The sequence below is a fragment of the Herpailurus yagouaroundi genome, unplaced genomic scaffold, assembly GCF_014898765.1.
Source record: "Herpailurus yagouaroundi ecotype Mexico unplaced genomic scaffold, PumYag 77, whole genome shotgun sequence".
Lineage (NCBI taxonomy): Eukaryota > Metazoa > Chordata > Mammalia > Carnivora > Felidae > Herpailurus > Herpailurus yagouaroundi.
This window is the reverse complement of record NW_024412388.1, coordinates 16,646,799-16,671,040: the sequence shown is the minus strand read 5'-3', so window position 1 is coordinate 16,671,040 and position 24,242 is coordinate 16,646,799. Positions and strand designations below refer to the sequence as shown.

The following is a 24,242-nucleotide window of genomic DNA, read 5'->3' as shown; positions in this document are numbered from 1 at the left end:
TCTCCCCTGAGGAATGAGGACAGAGTTCTCATCACACAGACCACCCATCTGCTAACCAGGCCACCCCAAGTATGGAAGAGCTCATTCCACTCCCAGGAAACAGATACATCCTCATGCCCAGAAATTCTCATGCCCAGATACAACCTCATGCCCAGGGTCTGGATCCCTTGCCACAGCCACAGTGCAGAATTGCGACTTCACGTAAAGGTAACAGACGGAGACTCAGAGAATGGAAGCCTTCTCCCGCTGACTTGCTATAAAGTTATTATAAATCATTTGGCTTCTCTATTTCCTCACGCACATTATGAGAATACAATAACCAGACTGCCAAAGACTGTTAGAAAATACAGGTACAGAGCAAGGCTCAGATGCCGGCATCTGTAAGCCACTCGACCAGCTGTGCCTCCAACGTTCATTATGGGCCAACAGAGAAGTGGAGAAATCAGTGAGGCAAGGGTCCAGGTCCCCCAAACCCTAGGGCCTGCTTCAACGAGAGCAATCAATGCCATTTTCATTGTGCACATGTTGGGCTTTGAAATAAGATTCGTTAGGGAAAAAAGGGTTTCTTCAATCAAGAGTGGAATTATTAAGAAGCCCAGGACTCAGCCCTTGGCCTTCCTTATTCACACTTTGTAGAGAACCTTATCTCAGAGCTCAGATGCCACCTGTACCCTGACGACGCCCACGTTTTTGTCTCCGGCTCCCAGCTTTCCCCAGAACTGCGGGCCTGCACATCCAACCGCCCATCACCCTCCTTCTCCGCCTGGAGGTCTAACCGATACTGCAGACACAGCTCCCAATTCCCTGTCCCCAGCAACCCCAGCAACCCCAGCACCCCCCACCCCCACGCGCTCCAGGTTCCTCACCACAGTGAACGGCAGCACCATCTAGTACTCAGTTGCTCAAGCCAGAAACTCCAGGCCGCCCTAAACTCCCCCCTCACATCGGCACCCAGCCCAGCGTGGGTCCTGTACTTCTGTGTCAACAACGCATTCTCAAACATGAACGTTTTACAACCGCTCCTAGCACAGCTCCAGCTGAGCGCCTCATCACCTCCACACCAGATGACTGGCCCACCTCGCCTCCCTGGGCACACTCTTGCCCTATTACAGCTGACAGGCTAGAGTCGCCAGAATTAACTCCAAAACCCCTAAGTCACATCCTAGGGATCTTCTGCTCACAACTGTCCTATGGCTTCCTGCTGTAGAATCATGGCCCTCAAGGACGTCCGCGTCCTAGCCCCTGAAACTTGGGAATGTGTCCCCTCACATGACAAAGGGGGCTTTGCAGATATGATTAAGTTAAGGATCTTCAGATGACAGGATTATCCTGGATTATACCAGCAGGCCCAACATAATCACCAGGGTCCTTGGAAGAGGGAGACAAGGAGGGTCAGAGGAGGAGGCGGGATGAGGGACACAGAGGTTGCAGCGCCACGGCCACGAGCTGGGGAAGGCAGACAACCTCTAGAAGCTGGGAAAATAAGGAACGAGTTCTGCCCCGAGCCTCCAGAAGGAACACACCTGCCAAATTTTGACTCTACACTCGTTAAAACTTCTTTTGGCCCCCTTACCTCTAAAATGGCAAGATAATACATTTGCATTGTTTTAAGCCACTGTGTGTGGTAATTTGTTACAGCAGCAATAGAAACTAGCACTTTCTGCATAACAACCAGTCCCGACCTTGACTTACAAGACCCTTACAGGCACCTGGGTGGCTCAGTTGGTTAAGCGTCCGACCCTTGGTTTTAGCTCAGGTCGTGATCTTGCTATTCGTGAGTTCGAGCCCCACATCAGGCTCTATGTTGACCGTGCAGAGCCTGCGGGGGGGGGGGGGGGGTCCTCCATTTTCCCTCTCTCTTGCCCCTCCCCTACTCGTGTGTGTGCGCACACGCGTGCTCTCTCTCTCTCTCTCTCTCTCTCTCAGAATAGACAAATAAACTTAAAAAAAAACAACTTAGAAAACAAAACAAAACAAGACCCTTACGAGACCTGGCCTCTGGCAACCTCTCCGGCCTTACCTCTCACCCTTTTGTCTCGTTTACGCTGCTTTGGCCCCTTCTAGTTTCCTGTGGTCTCTCAAACAGGCAAGGCTCATCCCCACTTGGAGAGGGGATTCTGCGCCTGTGAGGCTTTTCTAGATCTGCCACCGGTTCCGGCTCTCACTTCACTCGGGTTTCCACAAAAACCTCATTTCATCGAGGCCTTCTCTGACGACACAGAGGGCGCCCCACCCCAGCCCTGCCGCCCTCCTGCCGCTCACCCTGCTTTACTTCTCGTCAGGGCAAGTACTACTATCTGACTGTATATTACACCTTTGTTCATGGTGTCTCTTACCCAGTGGGATGTAAACTCCACGAGAGCAGGCTGTGTATAGTGACTCTGCCCCTGCTACCCGGAATCGTGCTCAGGAAAGTCATTCAGTCAGTAAGTGTTTACTGAGTGTCTATCTACTCTTGCTAAGTACTATTCTAAGTTCCAATAATACGAAGTGGTGGGGGGAAAGACTAACAGCCCTACCCTCAGGGAGCTGGCATTCTGACAGGAGGAGACTCACTAGAAACACAGTAAATTAATGAAGCAGATAAGATAGCCGGTGACAAGTACTGTGGAGACAAGCTACGCAGGGGAACGGGGGCTGGGGCTGAGATTTCACACGGGGCGGTCAGGAAAGGACTCACGGGAAGAAGTGTGAATAAAGAGCCCAAGGAGGTGGGGAGGGATGAAAAGCATTCCAAGCAGCGGGAAGGACAAGAATGCAGGGCCCACAGCAGGTATAGCGGAGAGAACAGGGTGTGGGCAGGGGAGAGGTCCCAGGGGACCTGGTCACACGGAGCCTGGCAGGCTATCGTAAGGCCTTCAGATTTTCCACCAAGCGAGGCGAACAGGCTTCGCACACAGGTTTTGAGCAGAGAAGGGGGAGGATATGGTTTAGTTTTGAAAGGATCCCTGGGGCCTGTGGACCGAGAACACAGTCCAGGGAGAAGGGGAGAGCCAGGACGCCAGTTGGGTGGCTATTCCCGCAGTCCGGGTGAGAGGACGGTGGGACCGTCACTTCCACAGAAATGTGCCGAACGATGCAGAGAATCTCCCAAGAAGCCTTCTCTGACAACACACCTCCCCTCTGACTGGACTAGAAACCCCTCCCTCATTCCTCCATCTCCCTGGTAGTGTTACTCCCTGTTCCAACGGCACCTGTCTCTTTCCCAGACACACCCTAGACCGTCAGCTCTGTGAGCACAAGGCGTCCAGCTTCATCACTCAGCCCCTGCCGCTGCGAGCGCCACAGCAGGTGCTAAACCAAGGTTCTTCTGAAGCTTGAATTCCACCTCGAAGCCCAAGGAACCCCTGGCTTTATGTAGATTCCAACTATGAAGTCACCAGCCCAGGTGAGCCAGCCTCTCTTCACAAACTCTCACCGGAGCATTTTGCACACCTGTGCACCTATGTACTCCTGGTCATCCGTGTGCCCACAGGCTGCACGGTCGCTGTTTGTAAGCTACCTGAGATCTTTATCATGCCTAGATCCACGGGTTTTTAAGCAATTCATACAGTTAAAGTTGGCGGGGAAAATGAAGAAATTCTCCACGCCTTGCCTTCCGAGTGCTTCTTCTTGGTGTGGTAGGCCAGGGCAGAGGCCTGGGTAAAGGTCATGAGGCAGTGCTTGCACATGAACGGACGGTCCCCAGTGTGAAGGCGAAGGTGGTTCTTCAGGGTAGAATTGGCCGCAAACTTTGCTCCACACTCTTCACAGGAGAAAGGCTTCTCATCAAAGTGCTCTGTCAGTTTGTGGTACTGCATGCCTAGGGACCAGAGGGACACCAGTAAGCAACGTGATGAAGCCACCAGGAGGACACGAGAGCACTGTCTGAGACCGGGCCCCGAGAGGAAGCCCAGCACGAACCACAGGACAGCAGGCCACGCTCCCTCCAACCTCACACAGCCATGCTGCTCACCCACCCACCGCCCAGCACTCCAGAGGTCACCTTGGTCCCACCCGTTTGGTTCAGGCACGAAGTGTTCTGGGTTTATCTTTCCCATCCCCTCTTTCTCTTAAATAGGACCTGCCACAGAGGAACAAAAACTCACTTTACGTTTCATTAGGTTTCCCTGACATCTGGGATAAGGGTAAACAATTTTGGCTATACACCCCACGGTTTCTGTGACTTACTTATTATCGAGAAACAAGTAACAGCATGGAAACCTAGGAGTCGAGTGTTAAGTAGCTGGCTGTTATTCTGAATAATAATGGCCACAGTTCACGAAGTCCTAACTCTGTCGTAGGCACTGCACATCAGGTGTGTAACCGTATTATCTTAAATCTTGACAACAATTCAAAAAAACGGGTGCTATCAGGGCGCCTACTTAACAGGTGGGGAAGTTAACAGAGCTGACGCCAAAGCTCATGCTCTTCTCAAAACATGACCCTGCGTCTGTAGGAACCCGCTCCGTTCCCCAGGCCAGTCCACGGCCCTCACTGCATACGAGACACAAGGCCTGGAATCCACACTGTGATGTCCAGAATTATCACCCTCTTAAGTTACCTCGCCCGCCTCAAAGTACCTGAGGCGTGGGCAAATTCTCTCCCACAAAGGTCACATGTCACTGGAAGCCTCTTCTTCTTCTTCTTCGGGGCATCGGGCTCTCCTCCTCCACCGTGGGCCTCCAGCTGATGTTTTTCCAGCTCCTTCTTAGACTCCTTGGTCTCACTGCACTCCTTACACTGCACCTGTTTGCTCTTGGCCACCCGGCAGCGCTTCATGTGCACCTTCAGACGGCAGTAGAAATGGAAGCTTTTGTCACAGGCCTTACAGACGAAGCTCTTCTTGGCAGGGTCGGGGGAGGCAGACGTGTTTTTCGCTTGTGGCTCTGGCAAGGAGCCGGTCTCTCCTTGACTGCTCTGCTTCCCAGACCGGCAGCCTTCCTCCGCTGGCTCGGGTACCTTCTCATCTGTTCTGTCGTTGGCTGCGTGGGGAAATTTACTGCTCACTTTCCACCTTTCCTTCTCTCCACCTTCCTGAGTTTCAAGGAAGCCTGCATGTAAGAGAAATCACATGGCTCTGGAAATTCTCCTGTGTTTCTACTTTGCTTCCCAACTTTTCTTCTTAGGATACACTGGAGACCCTCCTCAGACTCTCAAGTGATACCCTTGTCATCCTGACTCGCCGATACACGTAAAGAGCATCGCTTCACACATAGCCTAGGACTCCTCCAGGTACCGAGAGCATACAGAAGGAGTAAGGCAGCAATGGATGAACTCTTGTGCAAACTACTGCCTCTTCTCTCTAATAGGGGAACCACCCGCGGGCCTGACAGGACCCCCACCCCACTCTGTTCCTTACCAGTGTATGCCAACTCATGCATGACAGGCTGCAGGCCTGGGAAAGATCTGTGGACACTGCACAGGAGGGAACATATTTCAACGGCCGCGACAGATTTTTCCGTGGCTCTGCTCAGCACTGCTTTCAGGGAAGCTTCAGGGCTGGCTGTCTCAGGGGAAATGCTCAGAATCTAAATGAATACCAGGAGACAAAGGTTTGTGGTTAGTATCAGCAGTTTTCTCCATGGTTTTCAACTTAAGGGAAAAAAGCTGATTTCAGGAAGGCACTGCTCTCTCTGTAACAAGTTTACATTTCTTGTGATAAATGTGGAGAACCCTCTTTTCCCCAAGAACAGGGAAATTGGCAAAATTAAAAAAAAAAAAAAAGAGACAGATGTCAAGACAAATGTGCAAATACAAAGAAGGCACAAGCAAGGAAGCATTAAGCATTTTCTATGAGAAATATCTTCTCAGAAACCAGGAGTCTCCAAAAGAACTTTTCTAGATCTTAATATTAAACGCTTGGAAAGCTGTAGGATTTAGTAGCTGGTGGTTCTGTCTTGAAGATCAAGATCATTTTTCATAATATATAATTGTCTCAACGTCTGGAAGTGATTCTGCATGATCAGTGGCCTCACATTTTTAGACACTTAGATGTACCCTTTTAAACACTTTCTTTCATGAAAAAACTCAGCTTTTTAAAGAAGGTTCAAATAGGGGCTTTAAAGAGGCCAAGAATATGATTTCAAAGCCATCCTCTTTCAGAATGTTACAGCTATCAGCAGAAAGAGTCAGTACACTGAGAAAATAAAGCTAAAACCATCCACAGATGGCCAAATGGAATTTTCATTCGGGAAGACATTTTATTTCTGCTCTTTTCAAGCCTATCTAAATAAACCTGATGTCCCTGGAGGCAGGCCTGAGATTCATTAGCAAGGCTCAAACTCATCAACTGCAGGAGCCCCATTCCTGAAGCACGAGGCGAGTTGGAGAGAGCCTAGTGGTACGTCTTTCCTCTGAAGCCCCGAAGAAATACGCACCACCTTCGTCACATCTGAGAGTCAGGCCAAGGTGGGGCTGTCACCTGTGTGGACAGAGCTAGAAACCAGCCCTTCGGCACACCATCCACGCCTACTTGGATTAAAAAGCACTACAGGTGAACCTGTAGTTGAATTTCAGTCCCTTTAGAATTCTTCCCCCCCTGGAGAAGCACACGATCCTGGGCTGGACAGCCATGAATCCCCCCCAGTCCCCACCTGGTTTTTCTGGGATGCGGGCCACACCGAGAAGCCTTACAGAAAATGAGCTGGCGCTATTTGCTACCCCATATGGGCAAAAGCTTTGTTCTATCTATGTTTATCTTGGCTCTTCCTAGACGCCAGAACAGAGTATGTAATAAGACCAATTTTACTCTCCTCCCTTTGAAAGCAGTTGCGTCTTAGAACGTGTTGGGGAATAGTCTCATGGTTCCCTTTGAGTTTACCTAAGTTTAGACAAATGAAATACAGCTAGGTTTGAGTCACATGAGCCTGGGTTCAAATCCTGGCTTCAACTCTGACCAGCCAGAGCATCCCAGACATGCTACGGAACCCTTTGGAGCCCGGGTTCCCTTATCTATAAAATGTGGATGACATCACCTGCCACACAGAGTTGGGAGAATAAAAAAACAAAGAGGTGCTGCGAAGGGTTGGCTCAGCAGGCAACAGGCACTCTGCGGAATTTGGTGTCTCTCTTAGGAACAAGAGCATCCCAGGCCTGGTAGAATTCTCCGGAAAAATGTTTGTCATTCCCCCCCCCACCCCCAGCCCCCTCGCACCTCCTTCACAGCCTCTGCCAGCTGCTCCTCCTCTGCGGTAAAGCACTTGAGTCCAGTCCCTTGTTGGATGGCCTCTAGAATCAGTCTGCGATGCCTCAGCATGGCTTCTAAGGCCGCACTTTCTGGGTTGGTCGCTGAAAGAAAGGAGGATTAAAAACTCATGACTGGAACGATGAACACCATTTTTCCTTCACTCCTTCTCAGCTCCACTCTTCATAGTGAGAATACACTTCACTGATCTTCTTCCTGGGGCTGGGAGTGGGGAAAATGGCAAACATCACTGCAATTACAGCATAATTAATATCAGCTTAGATTTCTGCATATTTTCAAAGGTTCACAACCCCCCATGTCCTTGAACAAAATTTCCAGTCCTTACTAAGTTCCAATGGTGGGGATGTGGAGGATGACCATAGAGAGCTCTTTCTAGTTTCCGGCAAGGCTGACGATAATCTCTACCAGGGGCAAAGCTAGGACAGAGATCAGGTAGCCTACCTGCCCGGAAGAAAGCATCGGCACCAGGCTCCCTTCGTATTTCCTCCATGAGCAGGTTCAACGGGCAGGTCTTTGTCTCCTGAGCCACCAGCAGCAGTTGCCAAATGGCTGTTGCAGAGACAGTCTGCTTTTCTAGAACTGCTGACATCAGAGAACTGAAACCACCCGAGCCAGAGTCCTGTTTCACAAGCTTCTCCATGACCTTCAAAATGTGGCACAAAAATACAGTGAGGGACTTTCTAGCCACCAGACAAGTGGCAAAGCTGCAAGTCGGGGTCCTGGGTTACAGTGGACGTATTTCTGGGAGGGGTTTTTCAACATTCTTCACCTCCCAACCTGAGAGACTTTTATACAAGACCAAGTTCTTCACACTTCCTTCTGAATGCCTTTCTTATTACTGCAGAAGTTACAACTTCCAACTTATCGCTGTGCCCTAGAAATTAAATCATCTTGTTTTCTTTCTCCTCTACTGACTCCTTAGCATTTCTCAATATGGCTGTGTGTATATTTATGTAATATAAATATATTTTTAAAGTATGCATATAAGTTCATCTTTTTTCCTTCTCTCATTTTACCCACCCTCCCTCCCTCCCCCCTTCTTTTTCTCTTACCTCTCTCTCTCCAGGGGCTAAACCCTTCATGTGTGGGATCATTTTTAGTAATGTCTGGTTGTCTGTGAAAATCTCCAAAAGGTTTTCGTGATACCGTCTCAACAGCTCAGTCCCATAATCATCAGGGCTTGCTTGGACTGCAGGGATATTAGCAAAACAATAATGTTTGTGACAACGAAACACCCCTACAGGTTTCTCCTACACAAGGTTAGGGGAGCTGACAGAGGAAGAGAGCTGAAATGCCAGCGCTCTGTCTCCTCTAGAAGGCAAATTTGGCTCCCAGCTTGGGGCCTCATACACATGTGTTCAGATCTCCTTTGGTCTACCCTTAAGCGCTTGGTGCTTCAGGGTCGCAAAACCACTAATGCTTTAAAAGTCAGCACTCAGTGGCAGAAGCTAGTGATTGCTCAACAGGGAGGTAATTAGAAGGCACACTTGTAAGAGAGATCCAGAGGTACAGATTGAAGGGGTGTTACTCCTCGAGCGTGAGGTTAAGGATCCATGCGGCAATCCAAAACACTAGCAGGCATGACTCAAGACTCTGGTAGTGAAGCTATACTTAAGTTTTGTGTATATGCCCTTTGAGCCAATCTGTAACTCTCTCTTAAACGGTTATATTTAATTTAAAAGAAAACTAAAAACCATCAGGCATTTCCTTTAGCTTTACAAATATTCTCCTCTTTGGCCCAGTAACTCCACTTCTGGGAATCATGCCTTAAGAAGGGGGTGCCTGGCTGGCTCAGTCGGTAGAACACCAGACTCTCGATCTTGGGACTGTGAGTTCAAGCTACAGGTTGGATGCAGAGATTACTTAAAAATAAAATCTTAAAAAAAAAAAAAAATTCAAAACACTTTTAAAAAGGGAGGTGGGGAGGCACCTCGGTGGCTCAGTGAGTTAAGCTTAGTGGGTTGACTCTTGGTTTCAGCTCAGGTCATGATCCTAGGGTCACGGGATCGAGCCCTGCATCAGGCTCTGTGCTGAAATGTGGAGCCTGCTTAAGATTCTCTCTCTCCCTCTCCCTCTGCCCTTCGCCCCATTCATGCACGTATGCACTTTCTTTCTCTAAAAAACAATAAAAAATAAAAATTAAAAAAAGAAATGCTCTGAAGGGAAAAAGTCTGCGTACAAAAGTTATCTGTCACTATATAATTTGTGATGATGATGAACAGAACACTTAATATTTACTGAGTGTCTATGATGTGCTAATATCATAAATATCACTCATTTACTGAATGTCTATGATGTGCTAATAAACGTGCTAAGTATCGTACATATATTATCTCACAGTGGCCACAAAAATTAATGTAATGGGTACCATTCTTACCCCCATCTGAGAGAGGAGAAAATGAGGTTCAGAGAAGTTAAATCGTTGGCTCAGGGTCACACAGCTACAAAGTAAGTCAGGATAACAAACTCAGGTAGTCTTTTTTTTTTTTTTTTTTTAAGTTTATTTATTTATTTTTAAAATTCATTTTGAGAGAAAGTGAGCATGGGCAGGGGAGAGGCAGACAGAGAATCCCGAGCAGGCTCTGTGCTGCCAGTGCAGAGCCCAACGTGGGGCTCGATCCCACGAACCGTGCAATCATGACCTGAGCCAAAATCAAGAGTCAGAAGCTTAATCAACCAAGCCACCCAGGTGCCCCACGAACCCAGGTAGTCTTGATAGCCCTAACCATTACGCTACACGTAACCCTAACAGGGCATGAGTAATACATGATATATACACCCTTATGATGGAAAACTACATAGCCTTCAAAAAATAGGGTTACAGGGAGTTTTTCGAAAAGTGGGGGAGAGTGCTTACGGTACACTGGAGGAAATGATAAAATTATAAAATATGATAGAATATCTCAATGTTGTAAAAATAATGTGACAAAATAGGTCAATGTCTTAACACTAAAATAATCAAGTGGTAGGGTCCGAGGTTGTTTTCTTCTTTATTTTTTAAATTGTTCAAGTCTGTAAGTATTCATTATTTCTGTAAGCTAGAAAAAAGTTCTCTCATTTTCCAACTACCCTTTCTCTGAAAGCCCTGTCAGTTTCAAGTGCTCTGGGACAGGGGAGAACTGGCTAGACTTGGCCCATTATCCTAAGGGCTGGGACACGGACTCACTTCCCCCAGACAGAAGGTACATGAGGGGCTTAAGGTTAATCCGGGGGACTGCCAGAGCCAAACAGCACTCAAACGGGAGTGGGAAAATCAAGATCTGAGTCTTTGCTGCTTGTATTTATCAACACAGCTTGTCAAAACCATGCGCTCTGTGAGCCCGTCTGCTCCTCAGGCATTCACGGGTGCCATGTGAGGCAACCCTGGAAAAACCACACCTTAACAAACCCCGAACCACAGGAACATCATGAGGGAAACGTGATGGAGAAGAGCAATTCTCAGATTCCAGATCTCCACTCCAGAACTATGGAGGATCACTGACCTCTGACAGCTAGTTTCTGTTTCACGAGGGCATCTCTTACCATTATCTCATCTCCCCAGCATGGAGCCAAAAGGGTGTTTAAGCTCTAATTTTCTGGGAGAGGTTCCAGTCCAGAGAGCCGACAATTAACTAATACCTGTGGTGCTTGGCGAAGTGGCTAATTTCTGCAAATTCTCCAGCAGAAGGCCCAAGTTTGGGGACGTCGGTTTCACAGCCTGAAGGAGTTTTACCAAACTCTCTGCAGTCAGAGTCTTGTCTTCAGACATTCTGTGCAGCAGCTTTTCTATGGTCTCCTTGGGGGTCCCGCCCTCGCAGCAATTCAGGATCACCTGCAGCGGCAAGCAATCAGGCAGACACTGGTTACTAGCGATTCACGGTGCATCTAACACACCGCTGGCGAGCCCAGCAAAACGGGAGGACGAGGCGCCTGTCCCCGGTCCTCCTCTGCCGTCTCTAGTGCCACTGTTCCCACAGTCTCTTCTTTGTGTTGTGTCAGTACAAATCCCGAGCATTCTCCAAACAAATAGCTCTGTGAGAATCCTTCCTTCTCAAACGCAGGTCTGTGTACGTTCTTTGTCCCCCAATGGTTTGCATTTTGTGAGAAGATTCCTGCACGAGGCCTATATGGCAGAGCAGGTAGCTTACCTCTCACGTTGTTCTTCAGATCTGATTTGTTCAGACACAGACACAGACACTGAGAAACAGACTGGAAATTAATGAGTACATTACAGTTACAGTGGTTTTCAGCCTCTGTTCAGTACAGTTCATGACCATGGTAAGAGGCTGCAATTTCAGAGCAATCCTATTATTTTACTTCCTTTTACTTTATTTGCATAGCAATTTGAATGCCCAGATAAGTTACACGTTAGTCTGTGGCCTCCGAAATGATGGATTTAAAGTGCACTTCTGGATGGTTTTTCTCATGGATTCTGCATTCTCGATCTCTCTTATCAGCTCTGCACATACATCAGCTCCAGTCGTCAGCCCCCACCTCTGCCCCCTTTTCTTCCTCGGTGTGCTAGAGGATTTACTGAGTCAAAAGGACACGGGGTTCCAGCAAAAGGTTGAAAGGTAAAACAGATGACTGTTATTTTACAGCTGTTTTCCTATTAAAATAGTCCTAACGGACTACGACTCACTATGTGGAACTAGGCTCTTCTGGAACTGATAGATAATGTGGGAGATTATTTCAACACATGTCATCTACAGATTCCCAGTAACCAAATTTTGAGCTTTCCTTTGGGAAAATGCTAGCTTTCAGGAGAAACAGTGGAGCAGGTCAGTCACAGTTGCATGCCAGAGGATGCCATTGTCAAATTAACTCCCATTTAAAAGTAAATGTAGTTATAAAACCAAGTTGGTTTCACGTATACGAAAGGAACACCTATATACATACGAAAGGCGTGCATACATTATAAATTAAGCGGTCATGTTCCTCGTCAGTACAGAACACAGTCATTCTCTTTGTTTAATGTCTAATATGTACTAGATATCTACTAAATGAATCATAATTTAAAGTGAAAGCGTCTCTATCTAAAACCCATACTGATTTCACTGCTATGTCTTAGTTCCTAAGTAATTCTCTGATACATAATGAGGCAGCCAGAAACTGTCAAGAGTGGGTACAGGCTTTAAAGCCAGACAGGCCTAGTAGGAACCCCAGTCGTAAAATTTATTGCCTGTGTGACCCTGGGTGAGTTATTTAATTCTTTGAACCTTATCTTCCTATCTGTGGAAGAAGAGAATAACAACAGCCCTTGCACAGCAGTTATGAGGAGTCTATAAAGTGAAGTCGCTATTTGTAGAGCCTGACATAACTTCTAGGACACATGTGATCTTTAAACGATAGTGGCTATTGGTATTATTAGGAAGCACTATGCCCAGCGGTTAAGAGAACTGTGCTTTGCTTAGAGTTCCTGAGTTCCAGGACTGGCACCCAGCAGCTGTGTCTTGGGGTGAGCTGCCTAACCTTCTCAAGTGTCTGTTTCTTCACCTTTATTTTATTATCTTTTTAAATGTTTATTTATCTTTGAGAAAGCGCAAGTGGGGGAGGGGCAGGGAGAGGGAAACAGAGGATCCGAAGCAGGCTCTGTGTGACAGCAGCGAGCCCAATGCGGGTCTAGAACTCACGAACCGTGAGATCGTGACCTGAGCCGAAATCGGGTGCTCAACTGACTGAGCCACCCAGGTGGCTCCTGTTTCGTCATCTCTAACATTAGAGTAACATCCATGACGGCATGGAATTGCTGCGAGGGCAGACCTGAGGAATGTTTCAAAGGTCCTCAGCACACAGTAAGCAGTAAGTTAAAGACAACTGTAGGGTTACCCTCCTTGTGACTGTTTCCAATCCTGAAGTAAAGACATTTCTATTCACCATTTCTTACAGAACCCAGGGTATGGATAGATAAGGGCCATGGTGCCTTGATTAGCATCATCCCGTAACAGGGAAAAGTTCTAAAAGGGCTGAGTGAACGCTCCACACCATGTCAAAACACGGCGGCGATTCGAATCAACATTCACCTCTACGCTCCTGCTTTATTATTTTGCTTCAATTTTCATGAGAAGAAGTAGCTTAATGAAGCTCTGGTAGAACCCCGATTCTAAGAAGTGTTTTTGCGATTTAGAACTAATTTAAGTTCTTCTCCTTCAGTCCTTTCTGTCAAGTAAACTGAAAGTGACAGAAGAAAATGATAGCGTGGTCTGTCTTGGTGCAGGGAATGCGGCTCCGTTTGGGCTCTTCCTATAAATGCTATTTCACCGAGATAATGAAACAGTTCAAAGGACACATTCAATCCAGCTAATAACGAAAAGGTCTGAATGAGTAATCGAATGAAATCCCTAAACAGGGAATCAGGTACTTCTCAAGCTATCAGCAACTTACTTAAACTGAGTGCCTGAAATTACATTTAATTTTAAGTCTCAGGAGAAACCAGAGGTTTAACCTTTTTTGTATATTGTCTTTCTCTAAGAAATTCAAAGGAGTTGTAATTTTGGAAACATAATTTATAGAACATAATTTTGAGATTATAGATTGCTCCCATTTTGTATGAAAAAACTCCAGTTTCAGATCACTGAAAACAGAGAATCTAGGTAGGAGCCAGTCTTCACTACTAATCCAGTGCTCAGCCATTCTACCACTACTTTCTAAACACTTTTTCTCCCCAACATACAAGCCACTTCCCATAGTTTTAAGAACTGATGCCACAGAAGTGCTCTGTCCCTATTCCTTCCTTCCAGATATAAAACTATTTTTAGCACAAAGTTGAAATCAATAACACCAACAAATACAGTTATCTAGTTGACTTGAGAAGTCATGCTAGCAGTTTTATGAGGATTTTAGTAGCTGGCTGGTGGGAGAGTAAATTGGCACAACCTTTCTGAAGGGCAATTTGGCAAAAGAGAGCAAACACCTGAACATTTTGACACTCTCTGTTCCAAAATCTTACTTCTTAGAAATTACTCGAAGGAAAGAATTTGAGAGGTATGCAAAGATGTGTATGCAAGGATGTTCTCTGCCACCTCATTTATCATGGCAAAAAAAAAAAAATCGGAAACAGATCTGCCGCAACAAACAACTAATGAATTATGGTGTGTCCATTAAACAGAATACCATGCAGCTACCAAAATCCAGCTTACGGGGACGAAGTGTAGTCGCAGTACAGTAAGTAGAAACACCAGGTTATCCTGGCTACTAAGCCTGTCTCTGGGTGATTCAAACGAGAACACGTAGGGGCACGTGCTCCAAAATGTCAGCAGTGGTCACCGTGGAGTGCGAGACGGTGACAGATTTGAATTCTTTTGTTTTTGCTGGTTTCCCCACTTTTTTCTACCGATGAACAGTGTACCCTTTCTATAAAGAAGGAAAGTGTCATAATAATTACAAATGCGCCTGGACGTTTTGACCTCTGAGGCAACTTTTATATTAAAAACTCACCGAGTCGGAGCAGGACTGTGCACCCACCCACACATCTAAGCGTTTAATTGTACGCCATGACGTGCGAGGCCCTCAGCAAGCTGCTGCAGGGGGTACAAAGAGACGCGGATCAAGAACGTGAACCTCAGGGTGCTTTCTATGCAGCGGGCATAGAAACACGGCAAGGGAGAAAATGCTACGTGCCACAGAGAGGTTAAAAACTGTGCTACGCAGATTCAGGAGGGAGGAAGAAATGCTTGACACGGTTACCCTTCTCTCAGCGCCAGTTAGGAATTCCTCCTTGGCTGTTTCCAGGAACTCCAGGATGGGTCTCAGCTGTGTGACACACAGGATCAGGTCCTCTTTGTGTTCCAGTAACAGAGCAGACAAGGTCTTTCCCTCCTCTGTGCTCCCTGGGGGAGAGAGAGTTAGAGACACACACACCAGAGAAGCTAGTCGATTTGAAGAAAATGACAGCATGGTTTGTCAAGAGAGATCTAACGGAATAGGAAAGTGATTCTCAGCCTATTTTGAGCACCCGAATGCAGAATCTCTTTTTGGAGAGGAAAATACTTTATTATTCTGTTTAAACTCTATGAAAGGAAAAATGTTTCATTTATCTGTCGAAACACAAAGCTGCAGAGCCAGCCAGAGGTTAACTTCTGGTTGGCAAGACCACTGCTTTGTACCTAACCCAAGCGGGAGAAACTTCAGCGGCAAGTGCTGCTGGCAAACCAGTTCACGTGACCTGGGCAGTCAGAACACTGACTGGGATGTGTGGCTTTTTGAAGGGCAGGAGAACACGGACCGTCTGCTCCAACTTCAAGGTGTCGGACTAGTTAACTAGGGGATAGAAATGGAGGCTCAAGTTTAGGTTGTATACATTTAACAGGCAGCTTCTGGAATTACAGGCAGAATTGATGTGGAAAATCACTTCATGGCAACTAAGCCACTGGAGCAAACTTGACAGCATCTTCCCAGAATAAAACTCGAGCCACTTGGGTGGACAGGGTTTTCTCCTACCTTCTGGCTGTGCTGCTTGTACGTCTTCTGGCTTTCTGTGTAACAACGCTGCCTTTACTGCAGGATTGGAATCTTGGTATAGCCTCAACAGAGACACAACAGTCTGAACATCCAGGCTCTCATCTCTTACTTTATCCAGGATTCTCTGGAATGCTGAACGTCCTTCTTCACCCTCAAGACACCCCATTATAGTCTGTGAACACAAGTAACCAACAAGAGAGATCAGCCGGCCACAAGAACCCTGAGCTCTTTGGATTTGGAGAGTGAGGCCCTAACCAATTTGATCCCTGCCTGTTTGGCCTTTCTGTGGTATATGGCATTTCTGTGTCCCTTGCATGAGACAACATTGAGTGGGGGAGACGGGGAGAGAGGAAGGGGGAGGAGAGAGGGGTGCGGGGAGAAAATTAATCTTAAGCAGGCTCCATGCTCAGCACAGAGCCCGACACGGGGCTTGATCCAATGACTCTGGGATTGTGATCCGAACCAAAATCAAGAGTAGGATGCCACCCAGGGGCCCCGGGCTCCTCTGACTTTGTAACACTGAAGCATTTGGTGTGGATAAGCACCAGCCTTTCTGACCCCTCCTTCTCAGCCTTCCTCACTGGCTTTCCTTCCAAATCTCTACCTATCAGCAGTACCAAAAACTGGTCTCAACTCTGTCCTTTTTCTTCCATTATGCTCTCCCTTTGGAAAAGCTCTCACACATATACTTTTTATATCACCTCTAGGCAGATCCCCCTGAAAGCTAGCTCTCTAATCCGAAGCTTTCCGTTTAAGTCTAGAGCCACACAATTTCCCCCAGAAATGCCTTATCCTCCAGAGGTCTTGGCACCAAATGCCACCATCTGGACTCTTCTAACCCTGGAGTACTAAAATATCAGCAACTCTGGTGGTGAAATAAAACAAAATTAGCGGGAGGAAGGCCAACTGGAAAGAAGGGTTAATATTTCTATTTTAGCAATAACGGGTTTACTTTTAAAAATAAGGAACCGAATGTTAATTTCACGTGCATAGCCTTTGTATTTCCAGTTGGCAAAACTACAACCTACCTTTGATCATTTTTAGTGTCGATACTATAAAAGAAGAGTTTTTGCACAAGAAAGCAAAAAGTTATGGTTTTCTACACACACAGACAACATGAAAGGATCTCATGAAAATCTACACTTGCAAAATTCATCTAGATAGTTCTTATCAATTCTGGTAGTAATTACAGGTTTAAAATTTTTGTTGAGAGAGATTTTTATCCTTTTCTCCTCCTCCCAAATAAACAGGAATTAGGAACGAGTTAGGCTTTGTGTTTCTTGGCTTTGCTTGAGCTTGCTTTCTGATCACAGAATGGCTGTAGAAAGCCAAGTTAAACCTGGTTCCTAGGATTTTTAGTCAGGTACAAAAGTAAATTCAGATAAAACCCAGTTTAGGAATCCATATTAAGTGAACTAAGTAACTTCCAAGAACCTGAAGTCACTCATCTTGTCTCTATTTTAAAAACAATAGACAAATGAGATACCCACTCAGTTGAATGCTCAATCCCCTTCAGTCACATTTATTCAGCCTTCTGTACCTTTGTTGGTCCACCTAAAACCTCTTCAGAGAATGCCTTTTCTCTGATGGCAGTAGGAGGCAGGCAGCCCCCGTCACCAGGTATTCGTGCCCTCAGGCTGAGACCGATGACATGCTTCTAAGGCAAAGAATATGGCAGGAGTCACGGGAAGGCACTTCTGAGGCGAAGTTACTAGGACTTCCGTCTCGTCTGTGTGGGCGTGGCCCGTCTTGGCTCTCGAGGTGAGCTGCCCTACGGAGAGGCCCACGTGGCGGGAACTATGTCTCTGGCCAACACTCAGCGAGTGGGCTTGGAAGTCAGTCTTCAGAACCCTGCCAACAGTCACGTGGGTGTACTTAGAACGACACACTCCCCACCCCCACTCCAACCCAGCCCAGGCAGGGGCTGTCTGCGGCCTTGGCTGATGCACCCTGACACAGACCTCCTAGGCACCTTGAGCCAGGGGCTCGGCTAGGCACACCTAGATTCCTGACCAACAGAAACGGCGAGGTCATAAATGTGTGCTCTTTTAAACTGCTAAATGTTAATCTGTTACAGGGCAACAAATAACTAACACAGACCCAGTCAGTGCTAATGCCCTTAGTAACTAACGGGTTTCTCCCTCTTCATTTTCACTTTCCTTCCACTCTTTCTTCGATGCATCTTAACCGATACAGCATTTAGCCGTCCTCCTCTATCCGAAGCTGGCGTTCTTTCACCCGGAGCTCTCTGAATATCCCGAATCCACCTCTCTCCAATATCCAATTTGTCGGGCATTATCACATGAGCCGGTGGGGAAGAAAAGCTTTCATCAATGGTGGCATCTGATGTGCTTCTCATTATCCTCTCCACTGTCTCCTCCTCGGCAGAACTGCTCAGCAGTGAAATTAAAACATTTGTTAACTTCATTGCTCAGCAGTGACGCTAGGGTGTGACCATCTGGGAAGATGAGCAGGGGTGGGCTGATGAAAGGGCCAGGAGGGAGCAGTCAGTTGCCTGGACAGCCCTGCTCTTTGCTCTTTCTTCCAGAACCTACTGGGGACCTGGCACCAGAGCCAGCATTTTAACTGTTACTCCATCAGCCTCCGAAGCTGCCTGGGGCTCCGCCGTGCGGTGAGCCCTTTTCTGAAATAGCGTATCTGCCTGAACAGAGGGTGTCACATATTGCGGCAGACTGAGGTTCACTTATGGCGATCGTGTGCCAGAACTCTGAGAGATGAACCCAAAACCGAGTTTTGCTCTTTAACCATACACTCGGAATTCCTTGGATTCTTAGAGTTAAAGGTACTTCAATAAATTCGTATCAATTTATGGTCACACATGTATTCACAGAGTACTTTGATTTATGAACGAATTACAGGTCAGCAGATTTAAAGATGGGACAGTTTCCTTTTAAAAATTTAATCTTTGCCTTGTACGAAGGTGTTTTAATTGAATTTACTTATTTTTCCCAACTGTCTGCCTACTGCCTTTGGGTCTGTTTGAGCTATGCTGTATTCCTGTTCACTCACTCCTCCCTTGAATGCCGAGCCAGATGATGGCACTAATGATACAGACCACACGAGCTCAACACCATCCCAGACACTGTGCATATATGCCGTCTCCTTAACCCCTCACATCAGTCCTAGGGGGCATTACTTCTACAACTACCTCAATGAGTCAAAGAGGTGAGGTAACCTGCCCAAGTCTGCATGGCCAGGAAGAAGAGTTCCCTGGAGGAAACACTGAGCTGATTCCATTGACCTGGAACCCTTTTCATAGTTCCAACTCCCAGATTTTGAGTATAACCAAATTCGTTTATACTGCATTGTAATGGACTTACTAGAATCAACATCACTTTGAACACTGGGTCATATCTTGACCATCTGTAGCATTCCTCCTGGTACCGATGATTTGTACATAGACTGGTACACAGTAGGTGCTTAATAAATACTTGTTTAACTGCATGAAATTCCCTTGCCATAAAACCAATAGCCCTTCTACCTATGGCTGCATATCTTAGACTTAATAATTTGCAGAGAGAAGCTTTGGAAAAACAACAACTTATTTTCATTTCTCATAGGCCTTTAAAATGAATCCTATTAACTTCTCAACAGGGTCACCCTACAATGTCAGTGAACACAGTCCACAAGACACAGACCTGCACTTCTTGACAAACCTCCAAAGTAGTGACGTGTTTGAAAACATCACATTCACATGGGAGACTTGTTTGCCTTTGAAACAACGTTGAAGGAGAAAAAAATGCTACTAGATCTTAAGCTTTGGGAGTCTTTCTAGAACTTTAGGAGAAAAGGGGATCAAACAGCAAGGAAATCAATAGTAGAAGTTATCTCCTTATTCTAGTCATAGATTCACTCTGCTATATACACAACTAATTAAAAGCAGGGACATGGCTAGGAATAAAGAAAAAAGACAATTAAAAGTTCCTGCATTACAGCTGAAAAAAAATATGAGCTTGCCTTTAAACAGAGGTTTTGCTCAGCTCAGCCAGAAAGCCTGTTAAGGTCAGGATCTGCTTTTTCTAATGGGCAGCAATATTACACTGAGATAAAGACAGGCAGAAGCCACTTTCCCATCCCAGCACCCAAGAGATTTCTCCTTAATCAGTTTTGGCTTTGGTTGCACACAACCCAAGCAGCCCGGCCTCCTCTCATGTTGCCGCAATCACCGCTCGGGGAATGGCTTTGCCACCTTTCATCATATATCTCAGGAAAGAGAATAATCAGGACACTAGTTGATGGTGTCTTCCTGAAACCCAGTCCAGGCCAGGTGCACACCCTATATCTGTGTTTCAGAAAAGGAACAGGCTGGTCCATCTCAACAGAATGCTCACAAGCCTTAACAAGCCTCAAAATTACACATCCAAGCACAGATTATTTTTAATGTTAAGCTGTCTTTTTAATGTTATGCTGATTAACCAAATAACAACAGCAAAAAGCATTCAAAGCTCCTTGGGAGCTAAAAATGTTTAAACAGAAAAATAACAAACAAGCTCCCAACCTTTACGATTGTAGCTGAAATGCAGACTGATGTTTCAAGTGAACAGTTTGCAGATGCTTTCAATACTGAGGCCTTCTGGGGATTCCCATAGTTTGGGGACTTCCAAAAAATAATTACATGTGTGGCAGGACTTCTTTGCTATAAGGATAGGGATCCAGTCTTATTTCCTTTTCTTTTCCTAGCAACCAGCTCAATGCCTGGCACTTACCAGCTGCTCAGTAAATATTTGCTGAATCAAGGGTAAGCAAAGAGTAACACTTGGGAACAATGTTGCTTGGTGGCCCCTCAAATCACTGAGAGGCAGCAGCACACTGTGACATCTGCCATCATACATGAAGAATTGTGTGAGCCATGAACTTCTCTGACAGTGCTTCTGAGAAATGTGGTCTACAGATACCAAAGCAGCAAAACGGGAAGACTGTTAAAGACGTAGATTCCCCAAACTCTACCACAACCTAAGAATCAGACCCTCTGGAAATGAGGTTTGGAGGTGTAAGTTTTAACAAGTACACCGGATAATTTTTATATACACTGAACCCATCGTCCTAGAGACCGATGGCTTTGTATAAGACGCTACACCTGCAGTTCGGGAAGGTACTTCCAGGCGGGTAATGGTACCTGTTTAAAAGCATGACTTGCAAATTAAGCTTAAAGAAACAGCAATCCATCTCATGTATCAGAGAAAACGACCATGGAACGAGGATATTATAAGGCATTAAGTAAAAAACGCATTTCAAAGTCAACTAGGCCTAAAAATAGAGAGTTGATGTAAAAACAAACAACAGCAGTCACCACCAACTGAGCTCTTTCTATGTGCCTGACATTTTAGTGTGAGTTTTACATCAATAATCTTTATTAATTTGACAACGATCCTGTAATGTAGGTGATAACATTCCTGTTTTACAAATTAAGAAATTAACGTTTATACAGATTAAGCTGTTTGAGAGCACAACACTAGCAAACGGGAGAGCTGAATAAAATAATTGTATATCCAAGGAATAAACATACAATGACATGGATAGATCCCAGAAGAATTATACTGAATGCAAGAAGCCAGACCAAAAAATATATATTGACTATATGACTCCATTTGTATATAATACTCTAGAAAATACAAGTTCACTTACAGAGAGAAAGCAGGTCACTATCACCCAGGGATGGGTAAGTTGAAAGGGGGGAGGGGGGGGAGAAGGGAGAAGGGATTACCAAGGGCATAAGTAAACTTAAGGGTGATGGATATGTTCAATATCTTGCTTGTGGTGATGGTTTCAGGTTTTAAAACTTATCAAACTGCACACTTTAAATACATACATCTTGCTGTATGTCAATCATACCTTAATAAACCTGTCTAAAGGGAAGTTAAAAAGTGACAGATGGGGCACCTGGGTGGCTCAGTCGGTTAAGCGTCCGGCTTCGGCTCAGGTCATGATCTCTGGTTCGCGGGTTCGAGCCCCGTGTCGGGCTCTGTGCTGACAGCTCAGAGCCTGGAGCCTGCTTCGGATTCTGTGTCTCCCTCTCTCTCTGCCCTTCCCCCACTCACACTCTCTATCTCTCAAAAACAAACAAACATTAAAAAAGTGAGACAGAAGTACAGGGCCTAAGTACAAAGCAGCACTTCACCAACTCTATATGTTAATTTAATCTGATGCTCTTTAGCCGTTTTTCTTTTTCTTTCTGTAACTGAAAGGTTTATTATGGACTATAACAGACTCCGTTTTAAATACAGCCACCAAGTGATTTGTAGAGCTCTTACTCTCATCTCTAAAACTGAGAAAAAATAACATAAGCCTATAATGATCCCCAACAGTGAATCAGTGTTCTTTCAAAGTATTATTAATGTTACTGCCATCAAAAGATTAGGACAAGAATCAGGAGGGGAAAAAATGTTGAATGAAACCATGTACAGCAAAAATTTCTTGAGCATTTGTTATTTGCCGCACATTTTAGGTACCAGTGTTAGAAAAAAATGCTTAACACACAGTTCAAGCAAGTCCGTCCACAGGCAACACTAAAAATTTGGGTGTCGCTGGTCTAAGGGATGCTCTTGCTCCTCCATAACCAAAATTAAGTGGAGAGGAAGTCCTAAGAGAACAAATGAAGAGATGTGTCTATAAGCTATCAAGGTAACAAACTAGTGACAAAAATGATACACCGAACAGTTAGGAGAACATCCAAGTGCAAAAATATAAAATCATAATGTCCTTCAACATAATCGGTACAAAGAATACCAAGGATTTGTACCAAGATACCAACCTGTAACCTCCCTACCAGAGTCATCAGGGTTAACCCAGTCTTATAAAAAGCTTCTCTCTCAAGAAAATAATTTACAGCCAACTACTGATTAACCACGGTCAAAATAAATACTTGACCTTGAATTTTTTTTTTTTTTTTTAAGTAACTTGCTATGAATCGGGGAAATACTTAAATAGTAGAAGACATTTACTGCTTGGATTATGGTAACTAACAGCCACATGGGAGGCCTCCCCCACCCCACTCCACCCCTCAGATGGGCCTGCAGGCACAGTGCCCGCTGGCTGTGCCAGCCCCTCTCAGCACGGGAGGCACGGCTGGGTGAAGAGAGAAGCACAAGGAGTTCTAAAGTGGCCGTGGAATCAATCCTGTAGGTTCAAGATCTGAGGAATCAGGTAGTGGGAAGCCCACAGGTGGAGATGCGTCTTACCAAGATACTGAAAAGGAGAAAGGGTCAGCTAAGAAAAAGAGCATGATAAGCCATTGGGCGGTTTTCTGTCGGGCAATTCTTAAACATTTATACATACATGACAAATGTGTATCATTTTTACCCTATTGGCAGTAAAACCCAGTGTGCAAAGGAACAGCTAGCTCTAAAGTCAAAGTGGTTTGGTCTGAATTACTGCTCAGTCCTACGAGCTCTGTGACCTTGGCCACGTTATATTACCTCCTTGAGACAGTTTTCTCTTCCACAGAATAGGGCTAGAAAAGAGTAAAATCCACCCTGGTGATTTCTGTCAGAATTAAATGTGATAACATGTGTCCCAAGTGTAGCATATTAAGTACTCAATAAATGTTCACCATTACTGTTTTGTGTCTGAAAATGGCTACTGTATTCCTAAACACTGACTACAGTTCACTATGTAAGGTTTGTATTAAATCCTTGACGTGCCACATTTTGAATATTTCTTGTTGTTCTGCTTTGGTTTTTATCATTTGATCTTGATTTGGGGTTATCCATGACTACCCTCTGCTTCATTTTACCCTTGATTAATCAGGAGGAAATGGTATGATCAGTTAAGCATCCTGGATCAAAACCGGTTGAAAGCTGGGATTCAGGATTTGAAAGCACATTGCCTAGTACTGTTGAAAGACGGCTCTTTAGAGACTAAATGTCAAAAAAATTTAAGTTTGAAAAAATTGAGACCTGAGGTATTTTGCATTTTCATTGTTCTGCCCCATATGGAAGGCTGTCTACACCAGCAAACAAACAAAACTCACAGGACCTACCTCCTCCTGTGCACCTTTAATTTCTGAACATTCTTCTAGTCTTTTTAAAACATCCTGGGTAACCAAGAGTGCATCAGAGAAGATACTTTCATTTTCTAGAAGAAAATTCAGCTGACGGCGTTTCCTCTCATACTCTGAGTGCAAAACAAAACATAATAAAAAAAAAAAATCAGTGATTCATTATTTGAAGTGATTTTTAAAAGTTTAAGCTGATGACCTTTAGGGCATATACTGCATCTATAACTGACACCTGACACATCAGTTATGGGTAACAAAGAACAGTGTCTCCTACAGCTTCTTCCTTGGTGCCAGCCTCATCCCGGTTAGAATAATGGGTAAGCATCAAAACTGATACATCACTATTTCAGTATTGCTTTTCTGCTCTGTAGTTCATCTTCAGACTTCCAACACTCAAAAACACAAACACTTTTAAAAGAAGAATGCCCCAGGAGGAGTTTTGCTTCAGATTTTGTGTGGGACTGGACTGGATTTTGGGTGCCTATCTAGCAGTGGTCTTCAGTAAATTCATCACTGAAACAAAAGAATTCATGGGGCGCCTGGGTGGCTCCGTGGGTTGAGCGTCCGGTTCTTGGTTTCACGCAGGTCACGATCTCACAT

General features: G+C 45.4%; 1 protein-coding gene across 4 annotated transcripts in view; it reads right to left on the bottom strand.

The window, feature by feature from the left end:
- The window catches only part of ZBTB40 (zinc finger and BTB domain containing 40), a 77,648-nt gene that overhangs the window by 12,481 nt on the left and 40,925 nt on the right, over positions 1 to 24,242 (bottom strand). For all 4 annotated transcript variants that reach the window (XM_040464384.1, XM_040464393.1, XM_040464404.1 and 1 more), the window contains exons 3-12: positions 23,625 to 23,758; positions 15,605 to 15,797; positions 14,852 to 14,994; positions 10,805 to 10,997; positions 8,239 to 8,375; positions 7,628 to 7,829; positions 7,136 to 7,269; positions 5,342 to 5,510; positions 4,563 to 5,033; positions 3,596 to 3,802 (exon numbers count right to left, since the gene is read on the bottom strand). In XM_040464384.1, the coding sequence (XP_040320318.1) occupies positions 3,596 to 3,802; positions 4,563 to 5,033; positions 5,342 to 5,510; positions 7,136 to 7,269; positions 7,628 to 7,829; positions 8,239 to 8,375; positions 10,805 to 10,997; positions 14,852 to 14,994; positions 15,605 to 15,797; positions 23,625 to 23,758 (1,983 nt within the window). The remainder of the gene's footprint in view (positions 1 to 3,595; positions 3,803 to 4,562; positions 5,034 to 5,341; positions 5,511 to 7,135; positions 7,270 to 7,627; positions 7,830 to 8,238; positions 8,376 to 10,804; positions 10,998 to 14,851; positions 14,995 to 15,604; positions 15,798 to 23,624; positions 23,759 to 24,242) is intronic.